Raw genomic sequence first — 22114 nt, 5'->3', positions numbered from 1 at the left:
TTCGGGTCTCTCCCCCTTCCTTCAAGCACCTCGCAAAAATCAAGTGACGAAGCTCATCAGGAAGATCAAGAAGACCCCCTCTCTGAGTCCAATCGTAGTGAGTATTCTCTCTTCCCTCTTTGATTTCTGATTTCCTCTTTTGTTTTTCCTATTTTGGCCCATCTATGCACCAACGGTGGTGTTGGGTTGCCTGTGCAACATCAACCGGCCCTTATGCTATAGTAAAAGGAGCAATAACGTTCCAACAGTCATTCCCTTTTTTTTTTTTCTTCTCTTTCTTTCCTCTCTTTATGTCTTATTTGTTTCGTCGATCTGTGTTTTCTTTTTACTTCAACTTCTGCTTATGATTATCAAACCTAATCCTCTTACGGGTTTCATCTAAGTCCAATCCTATTCCTTCATCCCTCGATTTTGCTTTCGTTTCGAAATTTTTTTAATATTTAAACTTCCCGATCATGTTATTATCTCTGTTCTCAGAATCCTATTTTCTGTTTTCGTTGGTCATTGCATCTCTTCGTTAATAATGAGATTTCCTATTTCATAGTATATAGGTATTTTGATTTCATTGTCTGACATTGATTACATCTCTGAATCGACTCTGAGCATTTGGGTATTTGTTGATCGTGATTTAATTTTCGGTAAGTCATAGTTGAACAGTTTGATCGTTGGATCTGTTTTGAATACTGGGTTATCGATCTCGGGATCATTTTGATGGATCGTCTGGCCATTGCATCTCTGAAACTACAACGGGCTTCTGATAGTCAAGTATTGTTCGAGGCTGGCAGGTGAGGATACATCCTCAGTAGTCTTTGAAATACCTTATCACAAGAGTGGATTGTCAATGGTAGATATGTTTTTCTTCAAGAAATTTCTTCCAAAAGAATCTAGTGATTAAAGCTTTGAATCTGTTTAATTGGTCGTCTGAGAGTGACCAATTGGAAATCCAGATCGATTTCGATCTATCGGTTCCTGTTTTGCACCGGCATGAAACTGTCGGATTATCGATCAACAGAATTCAAATAATTGATTGTCTAATCCAGGATCAATGTTCAAAGTTAGATTTGTTTAGATCTTGATTAAATCGTCTCGCTTCACTAATCCATTCATTGAACTCTGGGTCGATAAATCTGATTGTCGAAAACTGAGATAGCATCCTCTGCCATCTTACTGTCTACTTCCATCTCCATAGAATGACGTGATTCTTCTAGAATAAATAGTTGTCAAAGACAGTGGCGGTAACAGGCACGTAAATGGATCAAAGGTGACAGAAACCTTGTTGCAAATTGAACCAACAAATAGTGACTTGTATTAACCCTGAAGGAAAAACCAGAGGTTCGGGAGGATCTTGCTGTTCGCATCCTCTGGGCTGAGGAGGAAAGTGGGTCGGCTTTGCTTTGAATGCATGAGGAACAACGAAAATTCAACCAGGTTTCATCCATTTTCATTGATAAATTCACCTGCATCTTACAAGGTGGTTCTGGTTCATATATAAATTTTAATGTTTCTGTGTTTGAAATGTCATGATCCTCTTTTTTTTTTTTAGATTTATTAAGGCATTGAAATATCATAAGACGTTACCTTGTTAAATTGGTGTTGAAGCTGGTGTGTCCACGCTTAAAGATATGTGCATAGTTACTTGAGGGAAAATGTAGTTTAACTCTTCTTTTTTTTTGCAAATTAGTTGGTTGTTATGCGACTAACTTGGCTTATTTCATGATGGCCCTGAGTTGGACCGGTGAATCTTCTTGAACATGGCTAACTGGTGCATCAAGTCACTGGTTTCTTGAGCCCACTCTCAATTGACCAATTTTGCTCTTAGATCTTGCAATAAATTTCCTTTCTAAATGAACCATCAGCTATTAGAATTTGTTGCTGAAGGCCCCAACTCTAAGACTGAATATGTCAGTTCTTTTGATTTAATGTTCATATGTTCTGCACTCACAACTCTTGATGCATTCAATTCTGTGCAGCTAATTGATGTTGCCTTCTATGTCTGTCTTGATCCTTTTTCTTTCACTATTAATGATCACGCCAGCTCGTGTCCTTATGACCTCCTGAAGATTCTTAAACATGAAGCACTTCCAGAGGCCATGTGCAGCAGAATCATCAGATTTTGGTCGCTTTGTGGTGTTAATTTGCGCAATTATTCAGTGGCAGGCGATAGACATCAGCCTTATGTATCATATGATATCCTGGAGACGTCGGACAAACTGTGCCAATCATTTGGTGGGATGTGCAGGTCCTGTTTAATTCTGCAGAGGGGGTTGCAAGCTGTGCACCAGAAAGCATGACATTAGACCTTATGAGATTCATTTTTTTTGGACCAAACAATAGTTGTTGTTGCATTCACTGTCCATTCATTTATCTTGTTGGCCCAGGCGATAACTTTATCTACCTGCATCATCATCCATAATAACATATTATTGACATTACTGGTCTCAAATGACTTTGCAGGAACTAAAAGCAAAACTTTCAAGTGTCTTAACAGGGAAGACATCCATACCTTGGTGTACTATGATACCAATGACCAATTTTCACATTATTGCATATATTCTGTTTGTGCTAGCTCAGAATATTTTGGGAAGCTGAAGGTGTTTGGTTTTACTAATGCAGCCCTGGTTTACATATGTGAGGTGCTTATTGATATCATCAAGCATTCCTTCCTGGCAAAATTCAACGACATTAAGCCTGAAGCTTATTCTGGGGTTCTGGAAGATCTCTGCAAACAGTTGGCTCCAGCGAATCTAGAATGAGCAGTAACTAATTCTGACACCATTCTGAGGTAGGATACCCAAAGCCCTCTGTACAAGTTTTTTTTTTATTCTTGTGGAATTTTAGTGTGCTTTATCTCTTTGCATTTGAATTAATATCTTCTAAAATTAGATTAATTCACATTGCTGTTTCGCTAGATAATAGAAAAGTGGATTGATATTGTCAATAATCTTATGAATTCTTCATTCATTGGGTAAATTCCTGTTATGACCCATTTCAATTGCAGTTCTTTCAGACGGGAGATATCTTGCCAATGTGTTATGTTGCATGCAGTTTCCTTGCTCTTATGTCTCGAGTCAATTGATTCCCTTCTACCTTGTCTATATGAGACTTACTGGGCCGTAAAGGGTTGATTAAAATCTGAGTCATTAGTTGCATCATTATGGGCCAATTTTGGATTAATGCTAACCTCCCCTTTTAGATATTCTCATGTTATGATCTGTATGCACACAACCACTACTCATTACTTTGCAAAGTGTTAGACAACATACTGTTCACTGAAAATCATTCCATATGAAAATTATATTTAGGCAATAGGGGGATAATCTTTCATTAAACATGTACATATGCTTAGGCAGATATCCATGGATCTTTTATTTAAGTTGTGAATGTGTTTTTCCTACATGTAGGTTTTCATTAGCATAATATATATTCATTCTCTCCTACGTATATACACTTCATCATTGACATGAGTACAAATCTTCTAGCATTTGCCTTACAGATTCAAGATTATATCTTACAAACCTCATTTTTATATGCATCTTTTACTCTGTGCTAACTTACATTTTGCAGGAATTAGGTTATTTTCTTCTTGAATTAAGAATGTGAATCTCAATTTCATTCAAATACTGGTAAATAGCTAGATATTAATGCAAAACTTACATTTCCAGTTCTAGATCAGAATGAATGAGCATTGTAAATATCATAAATTACTTGTTCTCATATCATTTTACCCTTTATTCTAAAAATTCACGAATGGGAACACGAATGGCACATGCACCATTCTAATATGAGGTGATTAATCCTAAGTTGATGATTTGCATCACTGGCCATAGTCAGGATGTAAACAAAACTTAGGATTTCCATCTTTTATGGAATAACATTGGATCCACACTAGACCCTTTTCAAAATTCATCACATTTTTTTTAAATATTCTTCCTCTTTTATCAGAGTTTAATTTAAAATTAATTCAATAGTTATATCAATGGCCATAGTCAGGATATATTGAGAGTTAATTTCATCTTAAACCCTATAAAAGCACCAAAATATGTTTTATTCTTCACCTGAATTTAAATATAGATTATTATATAATACATTCAATGACCATAGTCAGGATTGTATTATATCATCAATCTTATTTAAATTCATTTAAAGAATGAAATATGTTTTTTAAATCCAATTTCAAATTCTTTAAATTCATTCATCATTTAGGATAGAACTGCATCACATTTTCAAAAATTCTTTTTCAAAATCCAAGTGATTTCCTTTGAATATCTTCTTCACTTCTCAAATCAATTTTCAAACTCTGGTAAAATTCAAATACCATCTTTAGATTCTAACTCTAAATTCAAAGTCCAATTTTTGAGTTTGAAATTCATTTCCATATTCAACTTCCAATTCAAAACCAAATTCAAATTCAATTCAGCAATCTCAAAATTCAATTTCAAAGTTCAAATTAACTTTGAAATTTCCGATTCATCTTTTGATCCCAAAATTCAAATTTCAAATTCAAAGTCCAATTTGACTTTGAAATTCATTTGTATATTCAATTTCTAAATTCTAATCAAATCCAAAAAGTTCAAATCAACTTTGAAATTCCAAGTTCATTTTCAAGATTCAAAATCAAATTCAAATTTAATTCAATTCAATTTTCAAAGTTCAATTTAACTTTGAGATCTCTGACTCATCTTTTGATTCCAAATTCAAACTTCAAATTCAAAGTCCAATTTGACCTTGAAATTCATTTGTATATTCAAGAGTCAATTTCTAGATTTCAAATCAAATTTCAAAGTTCAATTCAACTTCGGGATTCTAAATTCATTTTCAGGATTCAAATTCGAATTCAAATTAACATCCCAAATTTGAAAACTCAATTCAAACTTTGAAATTCCTGATTCATCTTCTAAATTTAAACTTCAAAAATCCAATTCTAGATCCAGAATCCAACTCCATCTTGGATCTCAGACTTCAGATCCAATTCCATTTTAGGATCCGATTCCAGAATCCCATTCCATCTTGGATTCCAGATCTTGAATCCAAATTCCATTTAGGATTCAGAATCCAACTCCATCTTGGATCTCAGACTTCAGATCCAAATTCCATTTAGGATCCAGAATCCAATTCCATCTTGGATCTCAGACTTCGGATCCAAATCCATTTAAGATGCCGGATTCCAAATCCAAGTTTATCTTGATTCCCAAAATCTAAAATTCCATCCTGATTTCAAACTTCAAATCCAGAATTCAATTCCATTCCAAAACTTATCTTCTCTCCTAAATCCAGATTCAAAGTCCAATTTTTGACTTTGAAACTTACTTTCTTTCTTTTCCTTTTATCTTAGCTTCAAATCATTCTTTTCAAATTCAAAACTTATTTTCCCAACTCTGATTATTTCAAAGACTTAGAACTTCAAATATCTTTCCTGATCTATCTCAAGTTCTAAATTAGAAACCATTTCTTCACTCTATTATCAAATTCATCTCAGAAACACTTGGAGATTTCCAAATCATTTTTAAAAAAAGAGCATACATCTTTGCATTGCACAAACATGATTCTTTGTGCATTTCTCTAGACTTAGAATAAATTCTTAGATAATATTTAGGCAAAGCAAAAGGGTATAAATTCGATCTTTGGTTTGATTACCCCTGGTAAAGGCGTCAGGAACGGTCGAACCTCGTACCGACGAGCGAGCCCCGTCTCCCAATTTTTCCCGCAATATTTTCAAAACGGATGCGAGTAATGTTCTAAATATTTTCAAATCAAGGTCAAGTGAGACCTTCACAAAAGAGTTTCTCTTCTCTTCTTTCTTTTTCTCTTCTATCTTCTTTTTCTATCTTTTATTTGTCCCTTCAAAAAGGAGAAATATGGATTAGAAAGGAAAAGAGAAGGAAGAGAGAGAAATACAAGAGAAGGAATTTTTTTTTGCAATGATCACACCTAGGAAGCGAAGAGAAAGCGAGGGAGAAGCGAAAAAAATAAAAATACAAAAAAAAAATGAAAAAAAAAAAAGCGCGAGAAAAGCGTGGGAAAAACGCGCTTCTCATAAATGAGAAGCGCGCTTCTCAAAAAAAATTGGCTCTTTTCGAAGCATTTTGAAAGCACGATGTTTCACGCTTTCGAAACACGCTTCAAAGATGCGCGCTTTCCCACTAGGCTAGGCGCTTTCAGTAACTCTATTCTGACCCAATTAAAATTATTTTGCAACCGTTTTCAGCTGCAAATTAACTAATTGGAAACGTACCGGGTCATGACTGATCTGAATTTCAAGACATAGATCCCAATATGAGTCATGATCTGACTAAGTCCCAGTGATGATGCATGTTACATAAGATCTAAATCATGGTTTTCACATATAGAAAGTACAAATGGACCGGACTAAATCTGAATGCAGGCATAGATTTGAGTTGAAAGCACCGATCGAAATTTGATACAAATCCAAAAATAAAATCCAAACCTGATCCAAATATACTTTCAGATCTTATTTTAAGAATCCGTATCATGAAGTAAAGTTACGTGTTCAGATCGGAGGTCCGAACAAACCCGATCCATTTGCACCCTGTTTTCGTCCTCTCAACCGCAAGAGAACAAGATTCTTTCCCGTCCTTGACCAAGAAATCCGTTTTACTTCAGTAATTTCGAACACCGCAGTATATAACCACGCAACTCTCTCTCTACGCTCCTCCACTCTACGCTCTACGTAACTCTCTCTCTCCGAAACCCCTCTTGTTTCCGAGCCCTCTGCCTCCTTTGGGGCGTTCTTGGAGAGCCACCGACCAGAAGGGAGGACTCTGCCGCCAAAATGGCTCCCGGAGTCCGCGATCGTATTCTTCGGCGACGGAGCCGGCCGGATTCCGGAGGGGGTCGAACGCGCCTCCTGGAGATCAACCTCATCTCGGCGCAGCAGCTCAAGAACGTCGTCGGGAGCCTCCGAAAGATGCAAACCTACGCCCTCACCTACATCTGCCCGGAGAAGAAGCTCAGCACGCGCGTCGACCGGATCGGCCGCGAGAACCCGACGTGGAACGACAAGTTCATCTTCCGCGTGCCGGAATCGTTCCTCTCCGACGAGAACTCGGCCGTCTCCGTCGAGATATACGCCGTCGGCATCGTATTCGACTCTCTCGTCGGCTCCGTCCGCGCGCTCGTCTCCAACCTACTCTCCGCCGGAACCAGCGGCGGAGCCGGCTTCGCGGCGCTCCAGGTCCGGCGCCCCTCCGGCCGATTCCACGGCGTCCTCAACGTCGGGATGATCGTCCTCGAGGACACGATCGGAAGCCTGACGTGGCGACCGGACGTAGCATTTGGGTACAGGGATCTCATGGGGGAGTCTCCGGCCAGCGGAGGTTCGGCGAGGGGGAACTCCTTAGCTCTGGCGGAATGGAATGGCTGGTTGACTGACGATGGTGACGGTGACGGTGACGGTGACGGTGACGCTAACGGCGGGAAGAAGATGACCGATGTCGGGATGATGAAGAGGAAGACGGAGAAGGAAGAGGACGACGGTAACGGCGCGGGAAGTCCGGCCGGGACGACGACGTCGGGCCTCTGCGGTTTGGTCTTCCAGAAGAGGAACTTCAGCGATGCAAAGATTCATTCGAGTCCGTCCGATCAGAATATACAGCAGAGATCCCTCAAGATCGACGATCCATGACGCATCTCTTGAAATCTTGCTCCTTCTTGGAATTTCTTGAGATTACATCTTGTTTCCAAAGAGAGAGAAAAGAGAAGACCATGGGAGGAGCTCCACGTCTTGAGTGCTCTTTTTTCTTCCATTTTTACCCTTATATTTTTTTTGGAATCTTATGTAGTGAGGGTGGACACGGTAGGGTTGTATTTATGTGAGCATCTGTATTGTAAGCATGAGACCAATATTTTCTGCTTTTTTCTTTAAAAAAAATCTGCTTTTCCCCTCCACGCACCACAGCCCTCCTATTTTTTTTGTATTTTTTGAAATCGGACATAAGTTTGGTTCGATTCGGACATAATTTTCATTTTTTTGCTTTTGAAGGTTTTCCATGATTAAAAAAAAGGCTTTAGCATTTTAAAATCCAGAAAATCTTGCATCAATACTAATTTTCTTTTTCTTTTTTTCTGGAAAATTTGGAAATGAATTGGAATGTGAAAAAATATAAATATAAACATGAATATAGTTATAAATATAACTATAATATGAGAACTACTGTGTGAACCATTTTGTTTTTGTTTTTGTTTTCTTAAATCCACCATATGGATGTGTTATACATGCTTGGTTTTATAGGAACCAGCTCTTTTGAATCATTATGCATAAGCAAAAAATTTTAATGCTTTAAAATCAAAAGCTTAGAATTTTTATAAATATTGAAGTATTCAAAGATCATATTTTTTCATCAAAAATACATAATCCAACAGTCGATTCCTAGCAAATTCACTATGCCAAACACATTTGCACGGTTGGAATTACAAAAAAAAGTATTGAAGATGCCCAGTCTTCTTATATTTTTAGTTCTCATAAAGAATATATAAAAATATAAAATTATTAAAAATTAGTATTAAAAATAGCACTTTTTTTTAAATGCATTACCCTTTTGAAGATATCACAAAAAATATTGCTGATGATATTTGTGAGATACCCCTACATGCACCTTTCCGTAGAGATTGCTTTATAGGGATTGAGCCTCCAAGTTGTGAATAGCTTCTCCGTGGGTCTTCTTGCAGGGGAAAAAGTATGCTTAATGGAAAAATTCTACAAATTGATGTGTTTCATGTCCCTGTGACATTAGCAACAGTTTCTCACAAAATTTTGCTGTCTTGACATCGACATTTGAGACAGAATTGCCTTTTCAAGGAAAATTTAAGCCCCAAAGGGATCTGGCTTAATCGGATGCGACTTAGGCTGCCAGACAAGTGGTCTAGGTTCAAATCTTATAGGCGTCACCCCCTTGGGCAAGCCAAAGCGTGGTGACAGTACATCGACCGTGAGTGCAGCAGGCAAAGCCAGGGAAGTTAGGTCTATGATCGTGGGGTGTGGTTTCTCCGTATAAATATCAAACAGAAAAACTAAACCCATAGTTTGACGTGATAAGTTTCAAATAAATATTGACATTTTTTCACAAGGGTTAACCAAAACATTAAGCTAATCACAACAATTCACTTGAGTACGTATCGGCCGATTCACCTGAATCGTTGGTCTTGAATTTGGCCTCTTTTTTGGCTTGGAACTACCATGCCTTGTCAATTAATTCATAAATTTGATAATAAAGAATCGACTATAGTTGACAACCAATGGCGTATAGAATAGCCAAACAAGATGATGGTACTAGTGCACATGGCCGTGATACACATTAATGTCCATCTTTGAAGCTACTGACAAATTGAGAGGATTAATTTGCATGAGTTGGGCAAGTAAAAGCAAAGGTGGACCCAAATTGGCTTCTTTTTGGCTAGGAACCACCGTGACTTGTAACCTGACACACGAGGAATGTTACAATTAATTCATAAATTTGATAATGAAGAATCGATTATAGTTGCCAGTTGGTACACTTTGATGCTGATATTTGAAGTAACAATACAAGTGAGATGATTAATGTGCATGACCTGAGCAAGTAAACATAATGGCGGACCCAATTTGCCTTTTTTTTTGCTAGGAGCCACCATGAGGTATCTTTTGTTTTAAGGTAGTAGCCACCATGAGCAAGTAAAAAAAAAGTAACTGATTTATTTCATTTAGCTTTTTTTCAGAAATTCTTATAATGAATATTTATAGGAAAACACGATAAACCTAGGTCTACTTTCGATTCGACTTTGATTCATTAAATAAAAAAATTTAATTCTAAATAAGAAATAAAAAAAACAATAAAATAAATGAATCCAAATATATCTTTATGGACTGGGTCTTCTGCTTCGCTCCTGCATCATTCTCTTCATATTAGAGAAGACTTGCCCTCAAGTGCGCCATTATATATCACTGGCCATGGCGACTAAAGGTCTGGTGTGATTTTTGCCCGTAAAAGTGAATAGTAAAACTTTATAATTTGTGCGAGGCTTTCATGAGAGAGAGAGAGAGAGAGAGAGAGAGAGAGGCAACAAAACTACTTTCATTTGTGCGTTGCAGATCATTTAGCATCACCACTTTGGAACTACATTGATCTTTTAGTTCGATGTCCATGTCAATGTAGACCCACTACCGACTCTATGATGCTACGACCTCATTTGTCTATTCGATCTAGGGGTGTCAACGGGAAAGGTTTGGATCGGACTCAGGTGAAACCAGATTTGGACTCAATTTTTGGGTATGGTATCGGGTTCGTACCCGAGTCTAATCGAGCCCACTATAAGAAAAACCATACTTGAATCGGATAAGAACTACATGAACTAGACCCGGATCATACCCAGTAAAACTATATTTTTATCATTTTTATATTGAAAAATTGCTGGTCTTAATCAGAACTTGTGTCGGTCTGATACGAAGTTTCACAAACTATACCTGGGTCCATGTATTAATTGGACCTTCGGGTCTGAACTTAATCGGGTCTTATTATTTATCACCATACCTGGACCCTATAGGGTTTGGTTCAGGTCGGGTTTGGGTAAACCCAATCCTTTGACACCCTTAATTTGAACAGATGACTCGGCATTCACAACTCATCGGGTGCGAGCAGGTTTCACAAAAAATGTGATACCTTACCTAAGCGTGCAACACATGTCTGACGCACTCTAGGTGTCACTCATTTTGCCCTGCAGTAACATGTGTCATGCAGTCAGGGTCGGTATCAGGTTTCTTTTGTGAAATGTGATTGCACCTGATCCTAAAACCCCACTTGTGTAAGTATTTGAGTATGCTGCCTAAGGATGGCAGTGGACTGGGGGACAATGGGTTTTCGCCCCGCCTCGCCCCATTTGGGGCAGGGATGAAGGGCATGAAACGGGGATCAATGGAGGCGGGGATGAAGGTTAAAATCTATCTCCATGCGGGGATGGAGGCAGGGATAGACTTATGCTTTCCCCCACCCCGCCCCCCAATCCTTCAAAGGATGACTATAGATAGAGGGGAAACGGGGCCTCACCCCACCTCGCCACCGTTTGAGCCAGGGATGGAAGACATGAAACAGGGATGGAGGCGGGGGTGGAGGTTAAAATTCATCCCCGTGAGGGGATGAAGGCTGGGATGGAGGTTCGGATTTTGAGATTGGGGAGGGGGTGGAGGTTAAAATCCACCCCCATGTGGGGATGGAGGCCGGGATGAAGATTTGGATTTTGAGATGGGACGGGAGTGAAGGTCCACTGCCATCGATTCCTACTGCTGCCGACATGCCCACTTGCGCTTGAGAGCCACAATGGTTATGCATTTAGACAGGCACATCTAAATGCTTCTTGGGGAAGACAATGACGTTTCATGCTCTCCATGTGGATTTCTCTCGCATAAAACAAACTTTAAATAGAAAAGAACGAAGTAACGAGACTCATTGCTATAGCTACTGTAAATGATGAAAGACACAAGGATGATCAACTTAAGGGTGTGAATCAGACACCTGGTCCGAGCCTAACATGTCATTTTGGGTTCGGGTAATGTGGATCCCTCGTAGATTTCGAAAAACAAAAGCAAAGGGTTTTTTCATTAAAAGATATAAAACAAAAAATACGTCAGTATCAATTATATTTAGAGAGACATGATGAAAATGGTGAAAGTTGTTTTAAACTTGTTATTTCTGACTTGTTTTACTTAGAAAAATATGCATTGGTCCAAACCAACTTCCTTAAAATTTTTTGAGTAAAAATGTTTTCTTGCAAGTTAACTTTGCCCTATTTTTAAACCTAAAAAGACATGTTTGAGAAATCTAATCTAACATCCAATTTACCTAAAATCCAAATACCGGTCAAAATTAGGGTGTCTAGAGGTACTTAAAGCTCAGAAAATGTGCATTTAGATCAGATTGAGATTTGCCAAATCAGATTATTTTTGGATTAAAATCAGATTTGGATTAGGATTTTAGGATGGATCTTATTTGGATTTGGATCAAAATATGGTGTGATTATTTTTTCTTTACATGTAAATAGTATGTTTTTAATTTTTGTTTTTACCACACCCAGAATTACTACATATATTTTGGATCCAGATTCTTCTCTATCTCATCAGATCTGATTCAAATCTACTGTTTGCAATTCAGGTTCAGATTCAGATCTAGCATGATCAGGCCCGTATCTGATCCATTTAGACCCCTAATGGTCATGATGGTGGATAGATGGTCCAAAACTAAAATTTGGTACCAGGCATGTGGAACATTTACTCCTGCACATTCATGTTTGCCTTGGTAGTCCAAGACCAATGCCACAAATGCACTTGCAACCTTTCGAAAATTGTACCAACAACAAAGTGCTTTTTTTTGTGTGTGCTTTTCCATTTTTTGGCAATTTATTAGCATTTTTTGTTTAGTATTTTCTAAAAAAAATGGTAGTTGCCACTCCCCCAAGCTATTGTCGACTCAAGCCTTTTTTCTTCATGTTAACTTTCTAGGAATTGGCCGACAATGGCTATCAAACACTTAGATCTCAAGTGATACTCAACTCATATGGAGTTGTAATGGAATTGATTGGAGTGCCTTTTTTTCTTTTGTTGTCAATTCATGAACCAACTAGCAATTTCTGCCGTTGGTATCATTGACATGAAAAATATCAGGTTTCTAGATGAAAATGATTTGGTGCTTCACTTTAAAATTAAGCCAACTACCCAACAACTATAGAGATGTGAAAGCACTTTCCCAATCTATCCTTTCATTTTTAATTAACTATGAAAACATCACCCTGCTTCTTCAAGCATGGTGCACACCTCTTTTATTGGTTTGATTTTGAATTTAACATTGTGGTCACCATTTTATTACCAAACTTAGTCCACTTATATATATATATATATATATATATATATATATATATATATATATATAGAGAGAGAGAGAGAGAGAGAGAGAGAGAGAGAGAGGTGCCGCACGCTTTTTTGTGCCTACTGAGCTTCTATTTTTTTGTAAAATCTGACCATACATATGCGATCTACATGCTTGATTGTGTGAGAATCCACTTTTGGATGGTCCAATTCCAACACCAAGTTAGGTTCTTATAAGATTAAAAAAATCAACAGTCTACAATTTTAAAAATTATTCAATGATTAAAAAATTATTTAAAAAAAAAATAATCCAAATTTGATTTTCTAGCAAATCGATCATTGAGAACACAGCTGTAGGGTCAGAATTTTGAAAAACAGACTAAAAACCCTATCCAAGCTCGGTAGACACAAAAAAAAGTCAGGCACCAATATATATATATATGTATATATATATATATATATATATATATATATATATATATATATATATATATATATATATAAGAGAGAGAGAGGAAATGTAGCAGATGGGGAGGGGTGAGCATCCATTAGTGTCTGTTAAATAAGTTCATTCGCACCTTCATAAGTTCTAATGACCTAATAATGCTACTGACTTATTTATTCGGAACAATAGTAGGTGGGTAGTTGGCCTACGCAGTTTGACACGCCTCAACTTTGTATTCTTGAATAACTAAAACTTGCATTCAGCCTTAACATATGCTTTTGCACATGTTAACAAGTCTGAACATAGAAGTGCAAAGGCTGGACCACAATGCCAGTGACAGGTGCAGGTAATTGCTGTTCAAGTCTCAAAAATGTTAATTACTTAAACACCACTCAACATTTAACACATAAGGGTTCTGCACACCTGGCTAGGCGAGTTGGGTCAAAGGCATAAGTTGAAGGATGTCAGTTTGATATTCGAGTGTGCATCCTTATTACAAGGTAAAAGCCAATGAAAAACTTTTCCGGTGAACCATGTAAGGCACCGGTATTTTTGTCTTGAAAATTTTGATTTTTTTTTTGTCGATCTGAAACAAAGTCTAGAGTACAAAGAAAATTCTTTGTTTGGCCTGAGTTAGCAAACCTCAGGCGGGTTACAAGAGCCGTATAGGCCTGGATCCCACTCTCCCCATAGAGCTTGGATCTCGGTCTAACAATGAGGGTTCCATCATGAATCTCAACCCCTTTTCGTTTTCTAAACAAATTCAAGTAATTTAAATGCTTGTAAATAAAACAAGGCTAATTTGCATAAAAACAGACATCATTCCAAAATAAATATGATGCAAAGTTTAAATAATTCAGATCTTATAAATTTTATCAAAACATTGAAATATTGAAGCCTAGAAGTCTTGGTCCATCATCCTTGTCTAGCATTCGGCTCGCGTTGCTCAGCAAGTCATTGTTCACCTGTATGCCCTTTAAAGAGTTAGACTCATAAAAGTTTGACAGGTATATACACCAAATTTGGAAAGAACTATATAACATTAAAAAATACATTTTCATTCAGATGTCACAATAAGTTAGATGTCACAATAAGTTGGTTTAAATATCCCTTAACAAAACATTTGTGAAATGTTTATAATGAGAGCAATACAATATACTATCATTCAGTGTCATGACAACCATAATCTTGTGTACAGTTTACTCGAGGCTCGTATGTGCTAAGTAACATTAAACATAACTAGGTTTAGATTAACAATGCATGTTTTCAATACAAAATTAAATAATTAGCAAGGTCTTTGTTTATCTTAGTTACAGTTTTCTCAGGTACTCGGGGACACACAATACAGTACTAGAAAACACTTTGGTTGTTTATTATATTATGTATTTTAGATTTTTCGACGGTCTACCTGTTCGGATTTCAAAGTAAGCGGTTCGTGACAGAGAGATAGCACACACAGAGGATAAATTTGAATTATGATGCATCATGTACTAACTACAGTAGTTGAAGACCTATCACCTATGACATATTGATAGCTTCAACCTTCTAACCATTGATTGACTAGAGATCAATTGGGACGTCTTGCTTCCATAAAATATTAAGAAGGTTGTTGAACTTATCATGTGTCACTCGAGGTTTGTACCGCCTACCCTCTCTAAGGTAGCGCATGACTATGAAATGAGTTATGAGAGTTGTCTATCTTATAATTCATCTGATTGCTCTGATGCCTTGAACCATTAGAGCATCTCACCGGTGAAGGCGAAATATCATTTATTTAAGTATGTATGTTCAAACGTGTATCTTTGCACTAAAAAAGAGTTCTTCATAACCCCAAGCTTGTTATAGAGCTGATACTAGTAAATGCATGCCTTACAATACCAAATTCACAAGCTACACACTATAGTTATTGAGACCTTAGTCTGGTTCCTTGAACCACAGGCTCCACATGAGCCGTAATAGTTTGTGCATATTATCGAAGGTAATATCTCATTTCATTATGCATACGCATTCTGGTTTCTCAACAATTAATATTTTGTATTTGAAAATCAATAGTACTGGGTGGGTGGGTGGGTGGGTGGGGCAGGACAGGGCTGTAGCCCAGTTCTGCCTCCTGAAACAGTTAATTTTTTTTTTTAAAAGCCCAGTCCTAGCCCAGCCCTGATTCCATATGAAATAGATTTTTATCCATTTTTTTAGCCCAGTCCAGTCCTAGCCCAGCCCTGACTGCAGCAAATAGTTTGATTTGTCTATATGAAATAGATTTTTATTAATAATTGTAGCTATTTTTTTATTTTATCTCAATTTTTTTTAGGGCGTTGTCCTCAAACCGTCGACTATCACACCAATTTTTTTTTCTACACCCCTGTTTGCCCCCCGCCCCCCCACATGAATCCTAGCTACGCCATTGGCTGGTGATGAAGTGGCCAGAGAGAGAGAGAGAGAGAGACTCATATGTGAAGGAGAGTGAGAGAAGTGAATGACGAGAAAGGTTGTATGAGATTATTTATAGGGGGTGAGGAAGGTAGCAAAGTAACATGTTTTGTGATTTGAATTTTGGGTCTAGGTTGGATCCAACTGAGTTACAGGTTAGTGATTAGTTGGGATCTAGTTTCACTAACTAGATCTCAATCTAGTTAGTGGAACTAGGTTCATAATACCTTTTAATAATTATAAATTTTTTTACATAAATTCTTAAAAAAAAATTACCCATGTGCCATTAAGTCAAAAGTTAATGACAAGTATGTCCTTGAGTCGGTCAACATAGGTGTAGATGACTTTGACTCATGGGTCAAAAATGCCCCTAACTTTTCATAAATTATTATTTTGCTCTTGAAACTTGTCGGGCACGTCCCAAACTTAATTATTTCAACTTTGTTTTTGATGAAATAAAAACCCTTCTCAAAAATTTGATACCAACATAATCGTATACTAAAAAATCATAAAATACGATTCATGATTTCCATTATCCAAAAATTATAAAAGTTGAAAAAATACCAAAAAAAATATAAGATATTACAAACCAAGGGAGAGTACCCGTAGAGTTTTATACAATGAACACTAGAACGTGCCCTTAATAGGAAGTCTCAACCATACTGGTGATTTCACCTTATATATATTTAGGGCAACAAAGCAGGATTCAACAAGTATACCACTGACTTCAAGACTATTAATTTAGCGAAGGACCCTTGCCCCTTGAATTGGTAACTGTTATCATGAACTGACTGTAGGGATAAATGGCGCCCATATGACAACCGTTGGGTTTCAAATGTATGTATCCTTTCATGTGATTGGCCTAGAGGCAGTTAACTAACAATACAGTTAAATAAACATAAACTAAGATAATCAAATTACCCCCTTTTTCAAGTGAACATGACTTTTGGACCCGGATTTACAAGCAATTTACAAGAAAAACCTGTGTTCAAATTTTTTGAGTTTTATAGAAATCGTGAAAGGCAAAAAAGCTATGATTTTTTTAGAGCAAACTGTTCGTAACGATTTTCTGCCTAACAGCGTATGCCCAAAACCCTGGGTTCACCCTTCTGCACACATTGACATTTGGTACCTTTTGTCATCAAGTCCATCACTTGACTGCCTCAATGGCAGTGATGTACAACCAAGTTGACCTACCCCATTATGCAGATCCAAGAGTACTTTATTGATGCATTGTGAACATCAAGAAAGATAGTTTAAGTCAAACCCGACCCGCCAACCCGACCCTTAGGCGGATTCGGGTTTGACTTAAACTAACCCGTTCAATAAACGAGTCGGGTTCGTGTTAGGGGTATGTCAACCCGCCAACCCGGCTGACCCGTTTAATAAACGGGTTAGACGGGCAAGTCAACCCGTTTACCCGAACCCGACCCGCCCGCCAACCCACCCGCTAACCCGCCAACCCGTTTATCCAACCCAACCGTTTATTAAACGGGTTGGCGGGTCGTGTCGGGTTACCCGTTTAATAAACGGGTCGGGTTTGTGTTTGCCACAGCCGACCCGTTTATTAAACGGGTCGGGTTCAGGTTGAGGTATGCTGACCTGCCAACCCGACCCGATTGCCATCCCTATCATAGGCCCATAATGCAGACCTTAGTGGATTTCATATATACATGTGGTCGTCCTGCCATGGTCAATCACTAAACAAAGTATGGTGGACCTCATATACCTAGATATCACTATTGATGCTACCGATCGTGTGCTATATTATATTACCTCCACTTCATTTTTTTTTAGAGAAAAAAATAATATATTATAGTGCCTCCACTTTATGCACAACATAAAATAAAATAATACACTGCATTCAATTGAGGGTGGAATCTTTTTTGGCATCGAAAGCATGCCATTTACCCTAAAGTAGCTACAGCTGCAAAAGATGGCATTATATCTAAACATATGTTTATGATCATAATCTAGAGATATGAAGGTAGAATTTAGGATCTATGGTTCTGGCTCAAAACTTAAATGCATGCAAATAATAATTGTAGGGTCTAAATTATGGTCACAAATATCAGCCATTTTTTTTTTAAATCTCATAATTTTATCTTGAGATTTTCATAAATGGAAATAATCCCCAAAAGATATGATATTTTTAAATTATCACCTATTTTTAAATATTTCATTTTTATCATGTTATTAATGTGATATTGATTTGTTTTATATATACATATATATATATTTTTTATTTTTTATGGTTTTTATATTCTTATAATCTAAATATAATGATATTTCCTGTGGATTTTCCCCAAAAATCAAATTCTTTTAATTTAATAACAATGACGAGATGACATTTGCTTTTGGTGCCATTCCCTGTTTTGGCCAAGACTAGAAAAATATATCAAACAAGGCAATTCACTACTCATAATATGTCAAACATGATGCAAGATTTTCCTTTAATTGGAAAATCCCGATAACCAGATTTGTGACTATGGTCTAAATCTCCAAACTTCATGTAGTTTTTATGGGGTTCGGGTATAGTTTCTCTTATATTAGACCCGATTATACACAGGTCCGGACCCGATACCATACCCAAAAATCTGATCCAAATCTTGTTTCACCAGGGTCCGAACCCAACCCGACCCGTTGACAGTCCTATCTACATGTGCATGCATAAAGGAGCTAACGTCTGTGCATAAGGTGAAATAAATAAGCTTTTATTGCACCTATCAGTTCTTTGATTACCATGCACTTGTCAAATGTACGACCTGGAAAAAGGAAAAGTGGAAATCACTTTTTTATGATTTGTACTTAATAATCTTGGTCTTGTAGAATGGTAACTAAAAGCTTTATAATTTACCAAAATTCCCATGACTGTGCTTTTTTATTTATTTATTATGTTATACGAAAGTTTTTAAAAGTTTCCTAGCAATAAATAAATTTAGTAATAACATGTGAATTTCTACTAAACCATCCGATTTGTGCCTACCACCATCATACGGATCTTTTGAACAATTTTTATTTTTATTTTTTTTAATCTGACCACACAGATGTATTCTACATACTTGATTTTATAAGAATCAACTTTTGGATTGTCTGATTCAAACTCACGAGGAGGTTTTTATAAGGTTTAAATTTTTTTATAAATATTAAAGGCTTAAAAAAACACAAATTTTTATCAAAAAAATGTTATTCAATTATTGTTTTCTAGCAAATTGACCGTGCTTAACACATTTGCAGAGTCAAATTTGCAAAAAAAAAAAAATACAAAAAAACTCACATTCGCTATATATATATATCTATGATTCTATATATACAGAGAGAGAAATAAGTAGGCACTAAATAGTTTTTTTCTCCTATGATCCTAAGTGACTTCAAAATCAAAATTTTGAGCATTTGCTTAATTTAAACATATATATGCTTTTTCTATAGCTTAATTAGCAGAAAATATTATTAGACTTGGCATTTTTTATGTTTAGATGTACTTTTAAAGTGAAAAAAACAGACAACACGTAAAAATTTGTATTTTGCATATTTTATTTTGTAGGTTCCCGTATATTTATATACATGCACACAGAGAGAGAGAGAGAGAGAGAGAGAGAGATGTTGGGTATCAAGTTAACAATAAAGTCGATTGAAATTTTTTGGAAAGGCAAGGGAGAGAGAGATGTTGGGTACCAATTAAGTTTAACTACAAAGTAGATTGAAAATTTTGGAAAGGCAAGAGAGAGAGATGTTGGGTACCAAGTTTAACTATAAAGTCGATTGAAAATTTTGGCAAGGCAAGGGGGGGGAGAGAGAGATGTTGGGTACCAAGTTCAACAATAAAGTCGATTGAAAACTTTTGAAAGGAGAGAGAGAGAGATGTTGGGTACCAAGTTTAACTATAAAGTTGATTGAAAATTTTGGAAAGGAGAGAGAGAGAGAGAGAGAGAGAGAGAGAGAGAGAGATATGTTGGGTACCAAGTTCAACAATAAAGTCGATCAAAAACTTTTGAAAGAAGAGAGAGAGATGTTGGGTACCAAGTTTAACTATAAAGTTGATTGAAAATTTTGGAAAGGAGAGAGAGAGAGAGAGAGAGAGAGTGTTTAGCTATAAAGTTGGATTGAAAATTTTGAAAAGAAGAGAGAGAGAGAGAGAGTTTAGCTATAAAGTTGGATTGAAAATTTTGAAAAGAAGAGAGAGAGAGAGAGTTTAGCTATAAAGTTGGATTGAAAATTTTGAAAAGAAGAGAGAGAGAGAGAGAGAGAAGATGGGTACCAAGTTTAACTATAAAGTCGATTGAAAATTTTGGAAAGGCAAGGTAGAAGTCACTATAGAATTGCCCTGTATAACTATTAAAAGTGAAGTGTGACTAAGTGGCAATAGGGTGGAAAGTGATTAATGGTGCTGCACCCACTATCTAAGCAGTGCCGTTGGGGTGATCAGCTCCGTTCCCATGTTGGTAAAATTTTAAGTTGCTCCCTGGATTCCTTTGTCCTTGATAGCCCCATTTTGTCTGAAGTCTCTCAAGATTTTCTGCATGCATGGAACCATGGATGCCGTGTTACTTATGATAGGTGGACATCCTAATAACTACTAATTTGCCTGCCCTACTTATATATGGTCACTGTCCTGAAAGAGTAAAACTCCATGGGCCTACAAACACGTTACTTGAAATTTGGAAATCCATTCTTTCCTATATCATATATCTTTGTATCTTTGGTTCATTAAAATGTTGAAAATCATACCCTAATTGCAATTCTCCTTTTGTTTTAATATATTTCTTTATAAAAAATGCTAAAATATTTTATAACTGGGTCAGCGGTCCATTGGATGACGACAATACGACCTGATTGAAACATAGAGCTTCATAGACACACCCTTGTTGGGATGTAAACGGATCGGATTTGGGTCTGACATAGCCTTTACTAATTAAGTCTTTATCTAACTGGATTTTGGCTAATTGTATTGGGATTCGAACAAACCAAATCTGACTTATTAGACATAATTGAGTGACGATATCCATTGCATATGAATGGAAAATCCCCAATCAGATCCAAATCCGTGTCTGATTGGATTTTGCTTTACCAAATTTTACTAATGGGAGTCGAATATAGGATAACACCTGATCCATTGACATCTTGCATATTCAAGCTAATATCACAAAATTTCATTGTTGGAGAAAACTAGCAAGGGAAAATCTCATGATATATTGAAAAATTAAAAAAAGAAACATGGTGTGTATAAAAAATTGCATGATATAAAAATCTATAAAAAAATATTATAAATTGTAAAATAAACAGTGTTTAATTGCATTAATTATCATGATAAAATAATATAGGCTTCTCAAAATATCATGATGTATCATTGGCACTTGACACATCTCAAAAGGTGAAAAAGTTTGCAACAAAATTGGGAGTCCCAAATCTCTTTGTGGAAACTCATAGCTGCAAGTAATGTGGATCAAATCTGACCCCATATATTTGTTGGACGTGGTCATTAGATCTGATATTAATCTTAGATCATATTTTTTTTATGTAAAAACATGATTTTTTGAGACAAAATTTTAGTACTTTGTCAATCATGCAAATTTCATGATATTTTGAGAATGGCAATGGACCCAAAAGGAAACGGGTCCCATCCTACCTCGTCCCGTTTGGACCGAGAATGAAGGCAGGGATGAAGGTTAAAATTAAAACCCGAAGATAAAGGAAAGGATTTGGAGACGGGGCTAGCGTGGAGACCTTGTCTCCCACTCTCGCCCTGTCTACTGCCATCCCTAGGGGTGCGGGTAGCTTTCAGAGGTAGATAGGGTAAAGCATGGTGGTAGTTGGGGCTTCTCGGGTAGTTTTTCTAGCTTTGGAGAGGCTTCTTAGTCATAAAAAACAGTTCGAAAAAAAAAATTCTCATATGCTTATTATGTTTAGAAATTGAGACAGTTTATCAACGGAGGCTCGGGTTGTCTGGTAGGTGCATTAAGTGCACATCGGTTGGTTCTTTGCAAGTTCAAATCCCAACGGCTGGTGGTGGGGTCTAAAAAAACTATTTTGAGGCCAGCTTTACTCTTATTTTGAATTTGTGCTGAGGAAAAAACTCATTTGGGTGGGGCCCAGTATGCCACAAATGAATTAATTTTTGTTAGTTGGCAAAATATTAATAGTACTATTTAACACACTAAACAAACAAAGAAAAATACATTTCTCTATTGAAGCCAAATTATAGCCGGATTGGTAACTAGCAAAGCACAAAAAACAAAGCAGAACTCGATTTTTTATCGATTAAAAGATTGCAAAACGGGGCCAAGCTAAATTAAAAATTATTTATTGTTGAAAAAGAAATCGTATAAAATTAGACCATACCCCACGGCAACCCAAGGGGTACAGAAGCCCTCATGAGAGAGAGAGAGAGAGAGAAC

General features: G+C 36.8%; 1 protein-coding gene across 1 annotated transcript; it reads left to right on the top strand.

Moving 5' to 3' along the window:
* The first annotated feature begins 6693 nt into the window (after window positions 1-6693).
* LOC149819854 (protein SRC2-like) lies at window positions 6694-7896 on the top strand. The gene has a single exon (XM_089983475.1). It carries the CDS (start codon window positions 6791-6793, stop codon window positions 7640-7642), a length of 852 nt encoding a protein of 283 aa, XP_089839601.1. The 5' UTR covers window positions 6694-6790; the 3' UTR covers window positions 7643-7896.
* Window positions 7897-22114: the final 14218 nt, after the last annotated feature.

This window comes from Nuphar pumila, chromosome 12 (genome assembly GCF_984573655.1).
Source record: "Nuphar pumila chromosome 12, dmNupPumi1.hap1.1, whole genome shotgun sequence".
Lineage (NCBI taxonomy): Eukaryota > Viridiplantae > Streptophyta > Magnoliopsida > Nymphaeales > Nymphaeaceae > Nuphar > Nuphar pumila.
This window is presented reverse-complemented; position numbering and strand designations above follow the sequence as displayed.